At 35.5% G+C, this 17,960-nt stretch overlaps 3 protein-coding genes across 4 annotated transcripts; 1 reads left to right on the forward strand and 2 right to left on the reverse strand.

Annotated features, from left to right (window-relative positions):
- Positions 1–641: 641 nt before the first annotated feature.
- On the reverse strand, positions 642–2,276 carry LOC102581433 (probable receptor-like protein kinase At1g11050). The gene has a single exon (XM_006351069.2). The coding sequence runs from the start codon at positions 2,274–2,276 to the stop codon at positions 642–644; it is 1,635 nt and encodes a 544-aa protein (XP_006351131.2).
- A 710-nt stretch (positions 2,277–2,986) lies between these two features.
- On the reverse strand, positions 2,987–14,661 carry LOC102581763 (uncharacterized). Of its 2 annotated transcripts, none has more exons than XM_006351072.2 (3): positions 14,545–14,661; positions 4,481–4,739; positions 2,987–3,322 (listed from the first exon to the last, which is right to left on the reverse strand). In XM_006351072.2, exons 2-3 carry the CDS (start codon positions 4,728–4,730, stop codon positions 3,288–3,290), a joined length of 285 nt encoding a protein of 94 aa, XP_006351134.1. In that variant the 5' UTR covers positions 4,731–4,739; positions 14,545–14,661; the 3' UTR covers positions 2,987–3,287. The 2 variants fall into 2 exon arrangements, with proteins under 2 accessions (XP_006351134.1, XP_006351132.1); XM_006351070.2 differs by having other exon boundaries at positions 4,481–4,753.
- LOC107061293 (uncharacterized) lies at positions 6,495–10,323 on the forward strand. Its single transcript, XM_015310315.1, has 2 exons — positions 6,495–8,354; positions 8,638–10,323. The coding sequence occupies exons 1-2, from the start codon at positions 6,495–6,497 to the stop codon at positions 10,321–10,323; spliced, it is 3,546 nt and encodes a 1,181-aa protein (XP_015165801.1).
- Positions 14,662–17,960: the final 3,299 nt, after the last annotated feature.

Genomic DNA, 17,960 nt, shown 5'->3' on the forward strand with positions numbered 1-17,960 from the left:
GAGGAAGTACTATATTTTTTCCAACCATACCCTTAAACTCCATCTTTTTTATAGTGTTCAATTTTCAAGAGACATCTTTTAAAATAAAAATAGTTTAGTAAATTACGCATTTTATTTATTATATGACATTTATTTTGGGACGAAGGGGTACATAAAAGTACTCATTCTGACAAGTATCTTGATCTTGATAACTATTTTTTAAGTTTCAAGTCTCATTTTGTTCTCAATTTCACAAATGCCTATGAGATACCCTTTATTTTGCAAACAAATGCTACCAAATTAACAATCCCTTAGTTAATGATAATTATCTTGAAAAAAACTCCTTTTTTTCCATTGAAAACTCACTTAACTATTATTATTTCACCTACAAAATCACTTGATTGGTTAAGTGATCCTTCTATTATAAAACAAAGAAAAATGACTTTTTTAACTAATTACTATTAGTTGAATGACTTTCCTATTACAAAATAAAGAAGAGCGACTTATCGAATATGCCAATCTGAAAAATCAACTGGAACTTTGTGTACAGTTACAAAGAATATCTACCTAACTAGAACAAAATCTTTATCAGAAAATAGTAAACAAGAGGAATGAGGGGAACAAATTGAATTTCAATATATGGTCAAAAACTATCAACTTTTCTATTTTTGTATATACCTTGATAAGCTGTTACTGCTGCTGCTAACTGAAATATCTCTGAATCTATCACTGTGTAATGATAATGATTCCAATGACTCAAAACCAAGGGGAAGTGGCCTATCTGGTAATCTTGGAATATCAATATCTCCCTCAAGCATTCTCAAAGCATCTTCAATTGTTGGTCTTAAAGCCACCATAACATGAGCACAAAGTATTCCAACATGAACAAATCTCTCCATAACTCTCTTTGGTCCTTCATCCTTTATAGACACATCGAAAACGCCTTCCACGTTTCTTGATTTCACCATTGTCCATGCCCAATCAGTGACCAAAAGTGCAGAAGAATTCGATGCATCAAGAACCCTCCTTCCACTCATGATCTCGAGGATCATGATGCCAAAGCTATATACATCACTCTTCTCTGTTAACTGCCCGTAAAGAGCATATTCGGGTGCTAGATATCCATATGTGCCAGCCACCCTTGTTGTAAGATGAGTTTGTCCTTCTTTGCTTTGCTTAGCTAATCCGAAATCTGCAACTCTTGCCTTCATATCCATGTCCAAGAGTATATTTGTAGCCTTTATATCGCGGTGGTAAATTGAAGGTTTGATTCCATAATGCAAGTAAGCTAGCCCTTTAGCCACATCAAGAATTATGTTCTTTCTTTGAGGCCAAGATAAACGTTTCGTTCCAACGTTGAAGAGATGATCATCTAAGCTACCATTTGGCATGAAATCATACACCAAATATCTCCCTTTTCCATTCAAGTTGTCACTTGTAACACAAAATCCTCTTAGAGGAAGAAGATTCCTATGCCTAATCTTGCTTATAATCTCTGCTTCATTAATAAACTCCTCATCACCCTTACTATCCATATCAAGAATTTTCTTCACAGCAATTAAGGTACCATCAGAAAGGGTCCCTTTATAGACACTTCCACTCCCTCCTTGGCCTATCATATTCCTTTGGGAGAATCCTTTAGTGGCTTGTTCAAGCTCACCTACTTGAAACCACTTAGCACCAGTATTGGGCAAAATTTGGGACTTAACACTAGTAACATACCCTTGATGCAATGCATCTTGCTTTCTCTTCTTATCCCATTTCTTGTAAAGAACAATGAAAACTATAACACCCAAAATCCCAAAGAAAGTACCTAAAAACCCGAAAACCATTTTTAACGAAGTCCCTCTGCTAAGATGGCGCGATCTACTTGCCTTGTTAGCCAAGGGCAGGGCAAGCACACATGCAGCAGTTCTTGAATCCTCAGGTCCAAATTCACTAACAATAGCAGCAGCATAAATGGCAGTGAAATAAAAACACTTATCATTTGTCACATTTGGATTCAAAGAAACCAAATAAGTATTTACCTTCAAACCAGCATCAAGACACAAACTGCACCTAGTAAGCCCTGCAAGGTCACCAGTACAAGATGAGTCAAGTAGGCTATTTGGACCTACTTTTTCCATCCAATCTTTCATTGTGACAATACCTCCACAACTCGAAGGCTTAACGACAAAATCATTACTCCCATTCATGCACTGTGAGACAAAAGATTGAGATATTGACATGGAAGTAAGCTTAGCCTTGAAGGCTGAAGTACATGAAAGAGCAGCATCTTCATTTGGGAGATAAAACATGGATGTTTCTTTGAGGTGTTGTGCAAGCCCTATACCGAAGAGACTACGGAGAGTTTGGCAGCAACTCTTCTCTAAATATTCTTCTGTGCATAAAGAAGTGTCCCAATTACAGGTTTCTATGTAATCAAAGTTTATTGGACATGAAGAAGAATTCAAAGCATAGGAGAAAGAAAAAAGGATATGGCAAAATGATATGAAGAAGATAAGTTTCATGGTTTCTAGCTGTTTGTTTAGATTGATTTACCCCAAAGAGATTGTTTTTTCTGTTTTAGTTTTGGTTACATAGTAGAGAAATTTGACAAGAACACTTTAAAGAATGGCTGGTTTTGGTCAATTTGCACGTTTAGTTTGAAACTTGAAAGAGCTTTTTGATGTGGATTCTTGGAAAGTTGGTAAGTCATAGTCAACAAAACCTCACTGCAGGCATTACTTTAATGAACAAATAAGTAGATAAACAAGTCTCAATTATAATACTAGTCTATTTGATATTTTTATATTACCACTTGTACATCCTTTCATTATGCAGAAAAAGTGATACACTCCCTCCTTATTTGTCTGATTTTAACTTAACAGAGTTTAAGAAAGTAAGAGAAGACTTGAATCTTATGGTCTTAAACTAAAGATATGATGAATGTAGTCACTTTATGGTTTTCAAATTATAGTGTTGCCAAAAAGGAAAGATTATTTCTTAAACAAGCAAAAAAGGAAAGTAAGACGAACAAAAGTCGTGATTGTATTAAATACAACAAAAGGACTGAGAAAGTAGAATAGGCCAAATATCATAATTTTCTAGTTACATTCCAGATACACAATCTTTTTACTCATATTCCATCCATCAGAGGCTCCAACATTTATTGAGTGTTGCACTCTTCTCCTCAAATGTAAAGATATAGAATAGAAGATTGTATTATCCTGTATACAAACTTTTGAACTATCCAGGTCTACGCGAACTACTTGGCGTGAAAACGCAACTGGAAAACGAACTGAAAGAGCTGCAAAATGATCTAGAATTCATTTGTCAAACTCCCAAATGACTCCTCCATCCTCTGCAATCACAAGTCCAGCCAACTTAAAAGACAAACCAGAAATAAAGGAGTGAAAAAAGAAAAATAATTGTATCAATTGAAAACTAAATCAAACAAATGATATTCCGCATTCAAGTGGAGTGGACTGTTTGGAAAGCTGAATATGTTTTCCTAGAGTACTGTACGAGGAGGATAGACACTTGAACTTTCACAACAAATATACTCATATGTGTAAGGAGTGTTGATCACAATCTTTCGAGAATGTTCAAGCGATGACGGATTATAAAAACGTGGTGAGAAAGAAGTGGAATGTTGGAAGATACAGGGAAAGAAAAATGATCACAGAATAACTATCAAGGAACCAACTTCTGGACTTCAACAAAGATGGCAAGTAATGTGACTAAGCAGTTAGATGCATATAGCTATTTCATGTATCCTAATTACCAGGTCATAATTTGTTTTTCTTGCTGGATGAAAGATTTGCAATTGCGAGGGGAGGGAGAAGAGTTTATTTAGTTCAAGAGCAAGGCAGAGACGCCTCAAAAATTCTTTGGACAAAGGAATTTGCTGTGAGATTTGAACACTCCACGAAAATAAAACCATGTCATAATATCCAAAAGAAGAAAAAGTCACTAACATAACAACTCCCAAACAACTCTTTAGTATTTTAAATCAACTGATATTCTATTACCACACATAGATTTGTATCATTCTCAATTGCATGAAAAGAAAAATATAGAAGCATTTATCTCATGGAATATGCATTTACTGAGTGAGTCTGAGTCCCAACAATTTAACAATCTAAAAGCAAGATCTAAATACTTGAACACTATCCTGAGGAATCCTTTTTATCAACTAGGGAAGACTTAGCATTACAAACACATGTTCTTTGAGTCCTCCCTACCAAAATACCAAAAACAGGTCGTTAAATGTTTTAGGCTTTATATGCTATCAAGAGACATATTCACCTCCCAACTAAAATTGGTTTGAAATCTTCTATAAAAAAAAAGGTTTGAAATAACTTATAAGAAAACGATGCTACGAGCTTCACATGTTATTGATATATTAAGGAACATTAGCTTAAATTTTGTATTTGTATGTGTTCTTAATCTTGAGCAGTGGAAACAAATGGCATATATTTGATTCTATCTCTTATGAATTAGAGCAGTATATGCATACCTTTGACCTTGTTGTTGATCCATGCTTCGAGTAGCATCCCTGCGCCAACTCCGGCTGCAATAAATGACCCATAAAAGGCAATGGAATATGGTAAGGATCTCCGTGGGAGGAAATAATAATCAGGAACTTGTCGAATCCTTTTTGGAAACCGTTTCTTCACAGCTGGTTCAAGACCAGGCACCTTACTTTCTCCACCCAGATTTTTCCAGTCCATCTCTTTTAATGAGTCTTTTGGCTGTTCTGCTCCCATGACAGCACTCTAGCAATGGAAACCTGTTTATGAGATGAAATGTTCAAGGAAATCAAAGTCTTGAATTTGAAATTATAAGGAAATCTTCGCATTATAACAGCACATCTATAGTTGGCATCTTCTTCCTTTTTTTTGATAGGTAAGGTAAAAAGTTTATTGATAAAACAGTACCAAGGAGGTACGGCAAATGTTACGAAATTCTAGACTCCATCAAGCACTATGCAAAAACAGGATCTAGAGAGTCCATAAAATTGAGATAAACAAAAAAAAATTATGCCAAAATAACAAATTTTGCAAGAATCTAAATTTATGCAGGCAATCAAACCCCTTTTTCCTTCAAAGCATCTTTTGTTTCTCTCCTTCCATACTGTCCAGATGATGCATAGGGGAATTATCACCAAATCTTCATCTGCTTTCTTTCAATACTCGGACCTTGCCAACAATTTAGTAAATTTTTAAATCTCTGTGGCATCACCCGATAAACACCAAAGATATTTAAAAATAAGGACCAGATCACCCATGTTTGTTCACAGTGCAACAACAAGTGACTAACAGTTTCTAAGAGTATTGACATAGAGAACATCTATTACATAAGATAAATCCCCTCTTTTGCAAATTATCTAGAGTCAAACAATTTCCGTAGGTAGCAATCCACCCAAAGCATGCTACCTTGGTTGGGACCTTAGTTTTCTAAAGCATTTTCCAAGGCCAGAGAATCTCAGAACTATGATTCTGTTTTTGCAGCCTGTTAGACCTGTTGTAACTAGGGTTTATAACCGCAGGAATGGTGAAAATAAGGCTTAAATGTAACTGTTTTATTTATTAATTACTATGTGTATGTAGTTCTTGTAGTTACCTAGCAGTTAACTAGCATTTTAGGCAGTTATTCTGTGATAAATTGTACTAGGAAGAAGGGAAGACAATAAGTTCTATTTTCTCTGGCAGATTTGGAGGTTAAGGTTTCCTCCAAATACCTTGGTTGTTAGAAGTATTCTCCATATGCTATTTGTAAAACTTATTCTATTTGCTTGGTGGCAGTAAATAACAGTTGAAGTGTTGTTCCTATTTCTGTGTTGTGTTTGGAAGTTTACAGATCTAGTGTTAGGAGAGTTCTGGGTTCCCAACACAGCCATTCATAGCCTTCTTTCACTCTAAAGTTATTTGCAAGCTATTTCTCATCACAACAACTTTTTTTTTTTGAGACAAGTAACAATTCTATTCAATAAAAACTTAGCCACCCCATCACAGCAACATTGACGGCTGCCTCGGCAACACCAACATTGAACTACTCCTCAAGTGTTTCCATTTTTGCCTTCATGGCATTATTAGCACTCAACGCCTCTGTTGTGATATAAAGTAGGTGACATTAAGGGTTGATATTAGTTAGCAACAGAAAGGGTAGATTAGTCTTTTTGTGTAAAGGTTGTTATAACTACTTTCTAGAAGTTAGTTACACAACTATATAAGTAACTATTCCCTCATCATGTATGCTTAACATTCTATACAAAAATAAAAGTTTCTCTCTTCTCTTCTCTCTTCTCTTCTCTTCTAAATCTCTCATTCATGGTGTTGATTGAGCTTCTTTAGTTACGTTCATGGTATCAGAGCCTCATGCTTCAATCTGATTAAGATCTGAAGCTGGTATTTGTCAAAGGATCAAAGAATCAATTGGTTGATTCATCGATTCATAGAGTTGTATCAAAATTGGGTACAGATCTCTGTATCTTCTGTTTTTCCGCGAGAAGAAGCTCAAGTAGATCATCAATGGCGCCTGGAAATAGCTCAGCTGATTTACCTCAGAATGATTCTGCACCACCTGTTCCTCAAACTAACAGTTCTGTGCAAGGTCAAGGTATTGACTATAATCATCCTCTGTTTCTTAATCCTACTGATGTTAGTGGTATTAGTTTGATTTCGTTTCAACTGCTTGGGATCGGAAATTATATGTTATGGAGTAGATCTATTCGACTAGCATTGTTAGGAAGGAATAAGCTTGGGTTAATTGATGGAACTGTTAAGAAAGAGATGTATAGTGTAGAATTGTGGGGACATTGGGAAAGAGTGAATGCAATTGTGTTGTCATGGTTACTCAACTCTGTATCTAAAGAGTTATTGAGTGGACTTGCTTTTGCCTCGAGTGCATTTGATGTTTGGACTGATTTAAGAGAGAGGTTTGATCGAGTAGATGGTTCTAGAACCTATAGCTTGCACAAAGACATTGCCTCCATGCAACAAGGTACTACATCTGTCTCTGAGTATTACACAAGGCTCAAAACTCTATGGGATGAGTTTGAGATACTAGTACCAGCTCCTTGTTGTAACTGTGAGGTTTCAAAAGGATTTGTAACTCATATGAACAGGCAGAAGGTTTATCAGTTTCTGATGGGACTAAATGAATCGTATCAGCAAGCTAGAAGTCAAATTCTCATGCTAGATCCATTACCAACAATCAATCATGTGTACTCTATGATAGTTGGGGATGAATGTCAAAAGGCTGTGGTGAAGTGTACTACTAGCTTGGGAATGACTTCAATTAGCTCAGATCCATCTGTTGCTATGTACTCAAGAGCTGGTAGCAGTTCAGGTGTTAGTAATAGCACAGGTGTGAATCAGAAATTTAAGAGGAATTCAATACTAATATGTGATTTCTGCAAATGCAAAGGTCACAGCAAAGAGTTTTGCTACAAAGTGGTAGGTTATCCTCCTGACTTTAAGTCAAAAAGAAAGGTGCAAGGGGGATCAATTTCCCCACCTGGCAATCACTCCAATCAGTATTCATCAGCTCAGGCTAACTTTACATATGGTCTCAACACCAACATTCCCCCACCAGGCTGGGGAACTCCACAACAACATTCGTCTGAGGGATCTAATGTCAACCTCAAAATCAGTAAAGCTGAAAAGGAGGTTCAACAAATGCTGCAGGGATGTACTTTTACAAAGGATCAATATGATCATATTTTGAAGATGGTTCAACAGAAGTCAGAGTCACCTACTGTTTCTACTTGCAATACTGCTAGTACTACAGGTAAGGACTCTTTTGTTGTTGATCATAGTCAAGTATGGATTATTGATACAGGTGCAACAAATCATATGGTCTCTAGCTTAGATATGATGGTGAAAGGTTCAGTGTCAAAGCTTCCAGAATTGAAACCTGTGTATCTTCCAAATGGTACTACCACTCAAGTTTCTCATGTTGGTTCATGTGCCTTATCAGCCAGAAGTATCATCACTAATGCATTACATGTTCCAGCCTTCAAGTATAATCTATTATCAGTTAGTCAGATCACAAAGGAGTTAGGGTGTTCTGTCACCTTCTTTCCTAATTTTTGTGTTTTTCAGGAGCTTTACAGTGGGAAGGTGAAGGAAGTTGGTAAAGAAGAGGGTGGTTTATACTTACTAAAGTTGCACTTAACTAAAACAAATGCAAGTACAAGCAGTGAGAGGGAAGTTGCATTTGCTGTCAACAATACAAAACCAGTAGACATGGAGTTATGGCATCAAAGACTAGGACATGTATCTTCTACAGTTCTTGCAAGACTGTTTGCTGTGAATCAACAAAATCTATGTACTTTGTCTAAATGCTCTGTCTATCCTTATGCCAAACAAACTAGACTAGCATTTCCTGTGAGTAGTATTAAAACTGTAGCCTATTTTGATTTGATACATGTTGATGTTTGGGGTCCCTATGTTGTACCTACAGTTGATGGTAGCAAGTATTTTCTTACCATTGTTGATGACTTTTCTAGAATGACTTGGTTATTCTTGCTCAAACATAAATCAGTTGTTTGTGTTTCTATTAAAGAGTTTCTTGTGTATGTTCAAACTCAATTTGGGAAGGCAGTAAAAATAGTGAGGTCTGATAATGGTACTGAGTTTGTGAACTCTGTTTGTGTTAATCTGTTCAAAGATATGGGTAGTATGCATCAAAGATCATGTCCTTACTCCTCAGCAAAATGGTGTTGCTGAAAGGAAACATAGGCATTTACTTGAGGTCACAAGAGCACTCAGGTTTCAGGCTAGTATACCAGTGAGTTATTGGGGTCAGTGTGTGTTAGCTGCTGCATACCTCATTAACAGGTTACCTAGTAGTGTGCTTGGTTATGAGACACCTTATGAAAGGCTGTATGGTAGAAAACCAGTGTTGACTCATCTCAAAACCATTGGATGCTTGTGCTATGCTAAACAACTGACTGAGCATGACAAGCTCCTACCAAGATCCAGATCTGCTGTTCTTATGGGTTATTCAGAAATTCAGAAAGGCTATATACTGCTTGATCTAAGTAACAGGTCCTTTTTTATTAGTAGGGATGTCCTGTTTAGAGAGGATCAATTTCCTTTTGCTCAGATGTCTAGTCCAATTGAGAAGGTGTTTCCAGACTCCATGCATGATTCTGCAGTTTTGCCTCCTCGACTAGATCACATGCTGACTTCCTATGTTCCTGCTTCTACTTGTCCTTCTGATGCTCAACAGGAGGAGTCTGAGTTGCCTTTATGTCATGCCCTCCCTGTTCCTGAGGTAGATACTGGTGTTATAGCATCAGATTCTGATGATGCAACTTCTAGAATGCCATCTGTTAGAAGATCTTCTAGGCCTAAACAATCTCTATTATGGCTGAAGGATTTTGTTTCCTGTACTCTCAATAACCCTGTTCCCTATTCTCTATGCAACTATATGAGTTATGATCATCTCTCATCTCCTTATCAAGCTTACATTGCTGCAACTTCTATAATAAGGGAACCTGATACCTACTCTGAGGCTGTTACAGATAAAAGGTGGGTGGATGCTATGCAATCTGAAATTCAGGCCCTTGAAAGTAATAACACTTGGGTGATCACTGATCTCCCACAAGGGAAGAGAGCTATAGGCTGTCGATGGATCTATAAAGTGAAGTATAAATCCACAGGAGAGGTGGAAAGATTCAAAGCTAGGTTGGTTGCTAAGGGGTATAGTCAGCAGGAAGGCATAGACTACAAGGAAACTTTTTCTCCTGTTGTGAAGATGGTTACTGTTAGAACCATTGTTGCTCTTGCTGCTTCTAGACAATGGCATATTCATCAGATGGATGTCTTTAATGCCTTCCTTCATGGTGAGCTAGATGATGAGATATATATGCAGTTGCCACAGGGCTTTGTCAGTCAAAGGGAGAAGGTCTGTAGGCTAACCAAATCCCTCTACGGTCTCAAACAGGCACCTAGACAGTGGAACCATAAGTTAATTGAAGCACTTCTCAAACTAAAGTTTCAGCAGAGTCAACATGATCATTCACTGTTTATTAACAAAGCAGAAGAGGGGATCATTATAATACTTGTGTATGTGGATGATATGTTGATCACTGGTAGCAGTCTAAAACTAATAGAAGATACAAAAAGAGCATTACAACAGGCTTTCAAGATGAAGGATCTAGGTGAATTAAAGTATTTCTTAGGAATTGAATTCACTAGATCAACTGTTGGTATATTGATGCACCAAAGAAAGTATGCTCTTGAACTGATATCTGAAGTTGGCATGACAGCAGCCAAACCTGCAGGTACACCTATTGACATCAATGTTAAACTGACATCGAAGTTGTATGATGAACATGTAAAGAAGTAACAAGCAAAGACAGAGGATCCACTTGTGGATCAAACAATGTATCAAAGACTAATTGGCAAGCTATTGTATCTAAATATGACCAGACCTGACATAACATTTAGCACACAGACTCTTAGTCAATTTCTACAGCAGCCAAAGAAGTCACATTTTGATGCTGCACTAAGAGTGATCAGATATATCAAGAGACAACCTGGACAAGGTTTATTGTTATCCAGCAGTTCAGATGGTTTGGTGACAGCATTTTGTGATGCTGATTGGGCTTCTTGTGTGCTGACCAGAAAGTCTAGTAACAGGATACATGGTGAAGGTTGGTCAGTCATTAGTTTCTTGGAAGGCAAAGAAGCAAACGACAGTGTCAAAAAGTTCAGCTGAAGCTGAATATAGGAGCCTTGCCTCCACTGTTTCAGAATTAGTATGGTTACTTGGTTTGCTGAAAGAAGTAGGAGCTGAAGTCCAACTACCAGTGCAGGTGTATAGTGACAGCAAAGCAGCCATTCAAATTGCTGCGAATCCGGTGTATCACGAAAGGACAAAGCATATTGAGATCGATTGTCATTTTATAAGGGAAAAAATACAACAAGGACTAATCACTGTGAGTTATATTTCCACAAGAGATCAGCCTGCAGATGTGTTGACAAAAGGATTATCTAGACTTCAACATGAACACCTACTATCCAAACTAGGAGTGTTAGATATATTTGCACCACCTAGTTTGAAGGGGAGTGTTGTGATATAAAGTAGGTGACATTAAGGGTTGATATTAGTTAGCAACAGAAAGGGTAGATTAGTCTTTTTGTGTAAAGGTTGTTATAACTACTTTCTAGAAGTTAGTTACACAACTATATAAGTAACTATTCCCTCATCATGTATGCTTAACATTCTATACAAAAAATAAAAGTTTCTCTCTTCTCTTCTCTCTTCTCTTCTCTTCTAAATCTCTCATTCATGGTGTTGATTGAGCTTCTTTAGTTACGTTCAGCCTCCATGAGCCTGCACTCCAAGACAGTAACATTTTTTCTCAGTTCAAACTCCGCCTGCTTGTGCCCCTTCAACTCATTCCATACACTCTCATTCTCTTCAAGAATGTGCCCCTCAAGAACATTTATGGTGCTCTCCACCTTTTCGAAGCAATGGCCAAAGATCTCGACGACGTCCATTCCCCTATTAACCTCCATAACAAACTCTCTACTGGGTGAGACATCCTCGGGTAGGATTTCCTTGTCATCCTGGTTCACCTCAATGGTAGATGATAATTGGGAGGCAAGTCCTTCACTTGACACAATCTCGAGTGACACCTCCTAACTTTTGTTGGAGGCACTCATCTCTTTGTTATGGTCCTCCTTGTGAATTGCCTCCTTGGTGACGTTAGCTTGGGTGTTGAAAAAGTTGATTCCCTTCATTGCATCCTTGCTCTAATACCACATTGCCTTCCTTAGTCTTAAACTAAGTGCACGTGTGCCACTTGACAACTTGCTCACAATCTTGCTATGTCAAGTCAGCCTAGATTACTAGGCTAAAGATCATTAACGGAATGTTAGGTAAGAAAGATAGGATAAATTTGCTAAAGGAAGCTTTTGTATTAGATTTTGCTTGATGATTTACAAATGAATGACCCCCTATTTATATTAATGCTACTGCATAAATAATAATTATTGTACAAGTCCCTCATTAACTACAAGGGCTTTCTTTAGAATTCTCAACAAAGCTAGAAAGTTTCAAGGAATTTTCTAGCAAATCCATAGAGTTAAAAGGTCCTCCAAGGAAAATATCCACATTTCTCTAGAAACTTCCACAAGTGCTAGCCTTCTTATGTAAGCATCCAACATGGCAAAAATGTGTGCCAAGTGGCACGTAGGTGGCATGATGGTATGTATGGTCATCACATTACATCCCAAAATTTCAGCAAACTCCTCAATGATATTATCCATATTAACAGAAAAGATGCAACTCTTATTCCAGTTTACTTTAAGTCTTGAGACTGCTTCAAAGGCTAACAAGATAATTCTCAGGTGTTTGGCATCTTCATTTCTCAAGTATTTTATGAGTAAGCAATTATACATATCTTGTCCTTTTCTCTGTTCGCCTTTTATTTTCACCTCAACAATTCAGATATTAAATCAACATTAAGCAAAAATCTGAATCTTCCAAACCGAAAGACAAATAAACAATAACAAAGTACAGCGCCTTCACTTTTTTTTTGACAAAGGTAACAGGAAGTACAACGCCTTCACTTATCAGAGTAAAAGCATGTCAAGATCAATTCTTGACTAAACAGACAGAGAAAAGAAAATATGGTTAAAGTTCAGCAAAACAACCAAGGAATCTAGCACCATGTTATTGCCTGTTTCATTTACAGGCACATTTGCTTCCTTTTACACTTCCTCACCACATAAAAGCAATGGAAAAGCCCACATCCGGTGAATATTCTTTTTTTATTTTCCATTTGGGAAAAGAAAAAGTCCTCGTATAAACATTTGGATCGGAAATGAAAAGGTATAATCTTTCATGTCTCTTCCACAAAAAGATTAATCCTTAATTCATTGCCTCCAATACACCAGGTCTTTTTGACTCTAAAAGAAATTAAATAGAAGTTTGAATATCTGCTAGCTTATAACTTAATTAGGTTCTCTATTATCAGTTATGCTGAGTTTTGCCAAGTGTTTCTACTATTGGATTGGGTTTAGGTAATGCTGGCAAATGAGCGGATTCAGATCAGATATGGGCGAGTTGATAATGGGTTAGAAAAGACGGATAAAATATTCGACCCCCATATTAGTATGGATAAAAAAAGGGTAGAGTAACTGAAACATGTGTATTTATATGGTTCTTTTATGTTCAGAAAAAAAAATTGTATGATCCTTTCTTTAGTTTGCAAACCGAATTAGCTGTCCGTTTACCACTGCTTGAGCAGTACCGGCAGAAATCCAAAGATAAAAAAGTACCACAAAAAAGAAGAAGAAATTCAAAAACAAACGTAAAACTTACAAAAAAGCAACAGGCTAAATAGAACCAAGAGAAACAAGGCTAGAGGAGAAAACATGAAACTGAATGATGAAAATGACTACACAGAGATTGTTTCTCGGTATAAGTAACTTTTCACAGTTTCACCTAAAAAAAATCATTTCCAGCGTCTCAAGAAGTGAATAGGTGAAAGAACCCTTCGGGTTAACCCAGTGGTTTGGGCCTTGGGCCTGGGACTTCCATGTTGGAGGTCTCAAGTTCCAATCCCCTTGCCAACGAAAGCAAGGGGTTTGCCTTCTGGGTCAAGTTCATCGCACCGGGCTTGCCTAGTGCAGGTTACCTCTCCTGTGTGGTTTGCGAGTATTGCATAGGAGCGGGGGTTTTACCCTATGCGCTCCTAAAAGGTAGCAGCTACGGGTTTCCCTTGTCATAAAAAAAAAAGTGAAAAGGTGAAAGCTTGATCCATTTTGACCCACCAAGTACCCCTTTCTTACCACCAATAATATGGATACAATCCATATTTGATCTGTCCTAAAAATATCAATTATCCAAGCTGTTTTTAGTTGTGCAATAGGCTTGCTTTTCTATCCATTTTTGACTGGACTAGTTACGACTTACCAGCCTCCCTTAAAATAAGTATATTTATATGCAAGTTTTATTTATTAATCAAACCAGAACAGAAAATTTTCAATTAATCAAGTAATAATAATGTGGTTCTTATCTCACTAAGTTGTACTCTCAATTTCAATTTGTTTATCTTACTTTCCTTTCAATCCGCTTCAAAAATACTATAAAACCATAAGATTAATAAGTTTATAGACACATTTCGTACACTCTATTTATCTTTAGTTTAAAACCACAAGATTCATTTTTTTCTTTTACTTTCTCAAAGTCCGTGTTAAATCAAAACCAGACAATCAAATTGAAAAAACAATGGTAGAGTACAGTGATGTAGATCAGAAAAGCATCACAACTGATGAGGACATTGAAAATCCAAAAGACTGAGAATTTATCAAAGAAGTTGAAAGCTTTTGTTTGCAGCCTCTGTCTAATTCAACTAGCCTACATCAAGTAAACAAACAAGTAACAAGGGGGTCTTTAAAATCAATTAATCTCGACATCTTCAGATTTTCAACCGCAAAAAAATGAAAAAAAAAAAAAACTATTGCTTTGGATAGCTAGAACAGCTGTTCAATAACTTTTCTATGAATTTCATCCCAATAACTAAAAATTGTATCGTCTTTAGAGAAAAAAACTTACAACTTTGATGTCAATGGAAAAAGGAGAACAACTAGTTCACTGCTGATGCCCTAGCTGCAGACATTTGAAATTGGCATCCCAAAATCAAACTGAGGTTTTGGGTTCAATTAAGTCATTAAATGGTAGGCCTTAGGGCTCCAAATGCCTACTTATAAAATATAAAATATATTTAAAAGATTTATTGAAAATAAGTAATTGATTTTAAATAAAATATAATGTTTTTTTGTTTTAACAATTTCAATAAAGAAAACTGAAATTCAGGCCCTTTTTTGTATGGGGAATTTTCGCCTATAGTCACACTAAAATGACTTAATTATGCCTCCTAGTTATAGTTTGTTAATTACAATTCGTAGCAACATATTAGAGGGAGGAGAGAGGCGAGAGCGAGAGAGTGGAGAGAGACGAATTCTATATGTATATTTGTTGAATTATATATGTATATCTGTCAAATAGTTGTATATATGTAACTGATATACATATTTATTTGTGTATCTGGTGAGCGAGATTGGAAGAGGGAGGAGAGAGGCGAGCGAGATTGGGAGAGGGAGGAGAGGGGCGAGCGAGAGAGGGCAGAGAGTAGAGAGAGACGAACTGTATATGTATATCTGTCAGATAATTGTGTATATGTAACTGGTACACATATGTATTTGTAAATCTAGCGAGCAAGATTGGGAGAGGGAGGAGAGAGGCAAGCGAGAGAGGATAGAGAGTAAAGAAAGGATAATTGTATTTGTATATGTGTCATATAATTGTATATGTATGTGTATAATTTGTATATGTATAAAAGAGAAGAGAGGCGAGAGAGGAGAGAAATGACGTTATTACAGCTAAAATTAAGTTGTGAGCTGTAATTAATTCAAACTATAATTATGTTAGCTAATTAACTTTATGTTTGCTTATTCGCATAATTTTCCCTTTTTGTAATTGTAAATGATATAAGGGTGAACTTACAACTCGTTCATAGAGGCGAACAATCTCGTCGAAGGTTAAGCGTAAGGGGTCGTTTGTTAGGGAGTATTAGAAAAAATAATTCATGTATTATATAATAAGTATAACATTTATTTTTACTTGTACTTTTTACCACACAGTTTAATAAAGGCAAATAGATTTTAATTTATATAATAAGTACAACATTTATTTACTTGTATCTTTATAACTACATAGTTGACTCATCAAAGCCAAATAGAAAATTCATTTATTATCACTAGTATATATAAATGGAAGTGCAAGAGAAGTATATATTTAAAAAGATAATAATTACCTATAACTTTCAAGAATAAAGATGAAGCAAACTTTATTAACATTTTTTCTTGTGGTCGTTTTTCTTATTCTTACATCATGTATAAAAAAAATTAAGTTCATTTTTATTCATTTATATTTCAATTAATCATATTTGTTAAGTTCATCCAAATGGGTTGTAGGATATAGAATTGATTTATTTACATGGCATTCAGCATGTTATATGAATTAATTTTTGTGATTGAGTTATTTCAATTCCAAAAAAAAAATATGTTGATTTAAAGGCCGTATTAACAATTGAAATTTAGGATTATCCAATAGGTGGAATTGAATTGTAGGCGAGTTAAAATGGATTGATTTGTTCAAAAATTACTTGAATTGAAATGAATCGGACTGAAAAATAGGTTATAGTCAATCAATCCAATTCTTACAAAGTTTTACTTCGAAGAATATTTTCATAAAATTATGGGTTAGTTTGTGCTAGATATCAATGCAATTTTTAGATGGTTAAATTGAACTGATCAAAATGGATTCAACCAATAAATAGACTTAAATTAAAACATATCGAATGAATCATAGTTTCATAAGCTAAATGTTTATATAGTTATTTATTTATTTAAAAACTTATATTTATAATGATTTTTTTTTGTTTTTGCAGAAAATGGAGTGCCTTGTGTTGAAGGTATTTTTACAGGAATATGTGAAAAATTTATTCTTGGAGTTCTTTGTCCACCAGAAGAAGATTCAAAAATATGTTTGACTGCATGCACTCAAATAGCTAAAGGTCATAAACTCATCAATCATGCTTGTTTAGAAGGTGATGCACCTAAATGTTTTTGTCAGTGGCTATCAGATACATGTTAAAAATCTTTCGTTTTTTTTTATTTGTCATAATTTCTTTATAAAAGTCAAATAATATAAATTTTGACTAATATTTTAAGATGTATGTTTTCATCATATATGAGAAAAAATTTGCAACTGATAATATCTTCCGTGTAATTTTTAATTTTTTTAAAGCATTGAATTAATTCAATCTAATTTTACTTTAAAGATAAGTCAAACTGAATCTCGTGAAGTGAAACACGACAACTGTTTTGGGACGAAGAAAGTAGTTAGTTATAATTTTATTTTTGATTTTATGAGAATTTTTATGGAAATCTTTGATTTGTGATAAATTGAAATTTTGTATTGCTATTTAATTTGTCAAGATAAAAAATTTAAGGCATGATGGCACCTACACGAACTCATCGATAGGTAAGTTAAACATGCATCCAACTAATTATACTTTCTATAGAATATTTAAAGAAGTGCAAAAACAACAAATACATTCGAATTCTAATGTTATCGATATAAAAGCATCTAACAAAATGCAAATGTTTCAAAAACTATAACTCTGTCTAAAATAGTAAAGATAAAACGAGTCAGACATCACCTTAAACCCTAATAAGTAGCTCACTCAAGTCTCGAAGAAGTATTGTCATGGTTTGATAATCATTAAGGTTCAATAATGCTAGGATCTGCATAAAAAATGCAACAAACATATTATGAATACACTAGAATTTATTAGGCATCGTTGATCGATCGAGCTTAAATAGTAACTATATCGCTTAAAGAATGTCAATTAATAACCCTACAAGTAAACAAGCTCCAACAGTTCAATCAAACATAATATAAAGAAGGGAGGTTAGAAACTTAACCCTGCAAAAAATCCTCAAAAATCTCCAAGGATAAGGTGGAATGAGATCCTCCGGTTTAGCTCCTTTAGTTAAGGCGCCCAGTTCCGTAGCTTAAGTAAGCATCCGCGAGAGGTCTTGTGGTGCATCCATCTAGAACAGCCCTCAAAACGAACTTAGGAAGATAACGTTGTTCACCTACTTCCCTTGTTTTTGCTCCTCTCTCAGGCTCAGGATTTTCATTAAGGAGTGTCAATGATTGTAGTAAAAATATAATTATGAGGTTGGTAAGGCTTGAACATACGACCCCAAAGATTTTTCACAATCCCTTAACAACTAAACTAAACCTTCAACTTGTGTAAAGAGGTGTCAATACTTGTATATATATTGATTAAACCAAAATTTTGACCTCTATATACAATGTAATTTTTCGACGAAGGGGTGTTGCTTACACCCCTTCGCCAAGGATATATGAGTCCGTCCCTGCGTTAATCTATATTACTA

The sequence above is a fragment of the Solanum tuberosum genome, unplaced genomic scaffold, assembly GCF_000226075.1.
Source record: "Solanum tuberosum cultivar DM 1-3 516 R44 unplaced genomic scaffold, SolTub_3.0 scf00133, whole genome shotgun sequence".
NCBI lineage: Eukaryota > Viridiplantae > Streptophyta > Magnoliopsida > Solanales > Solanaceae > Solanum > Solanum tuberosum.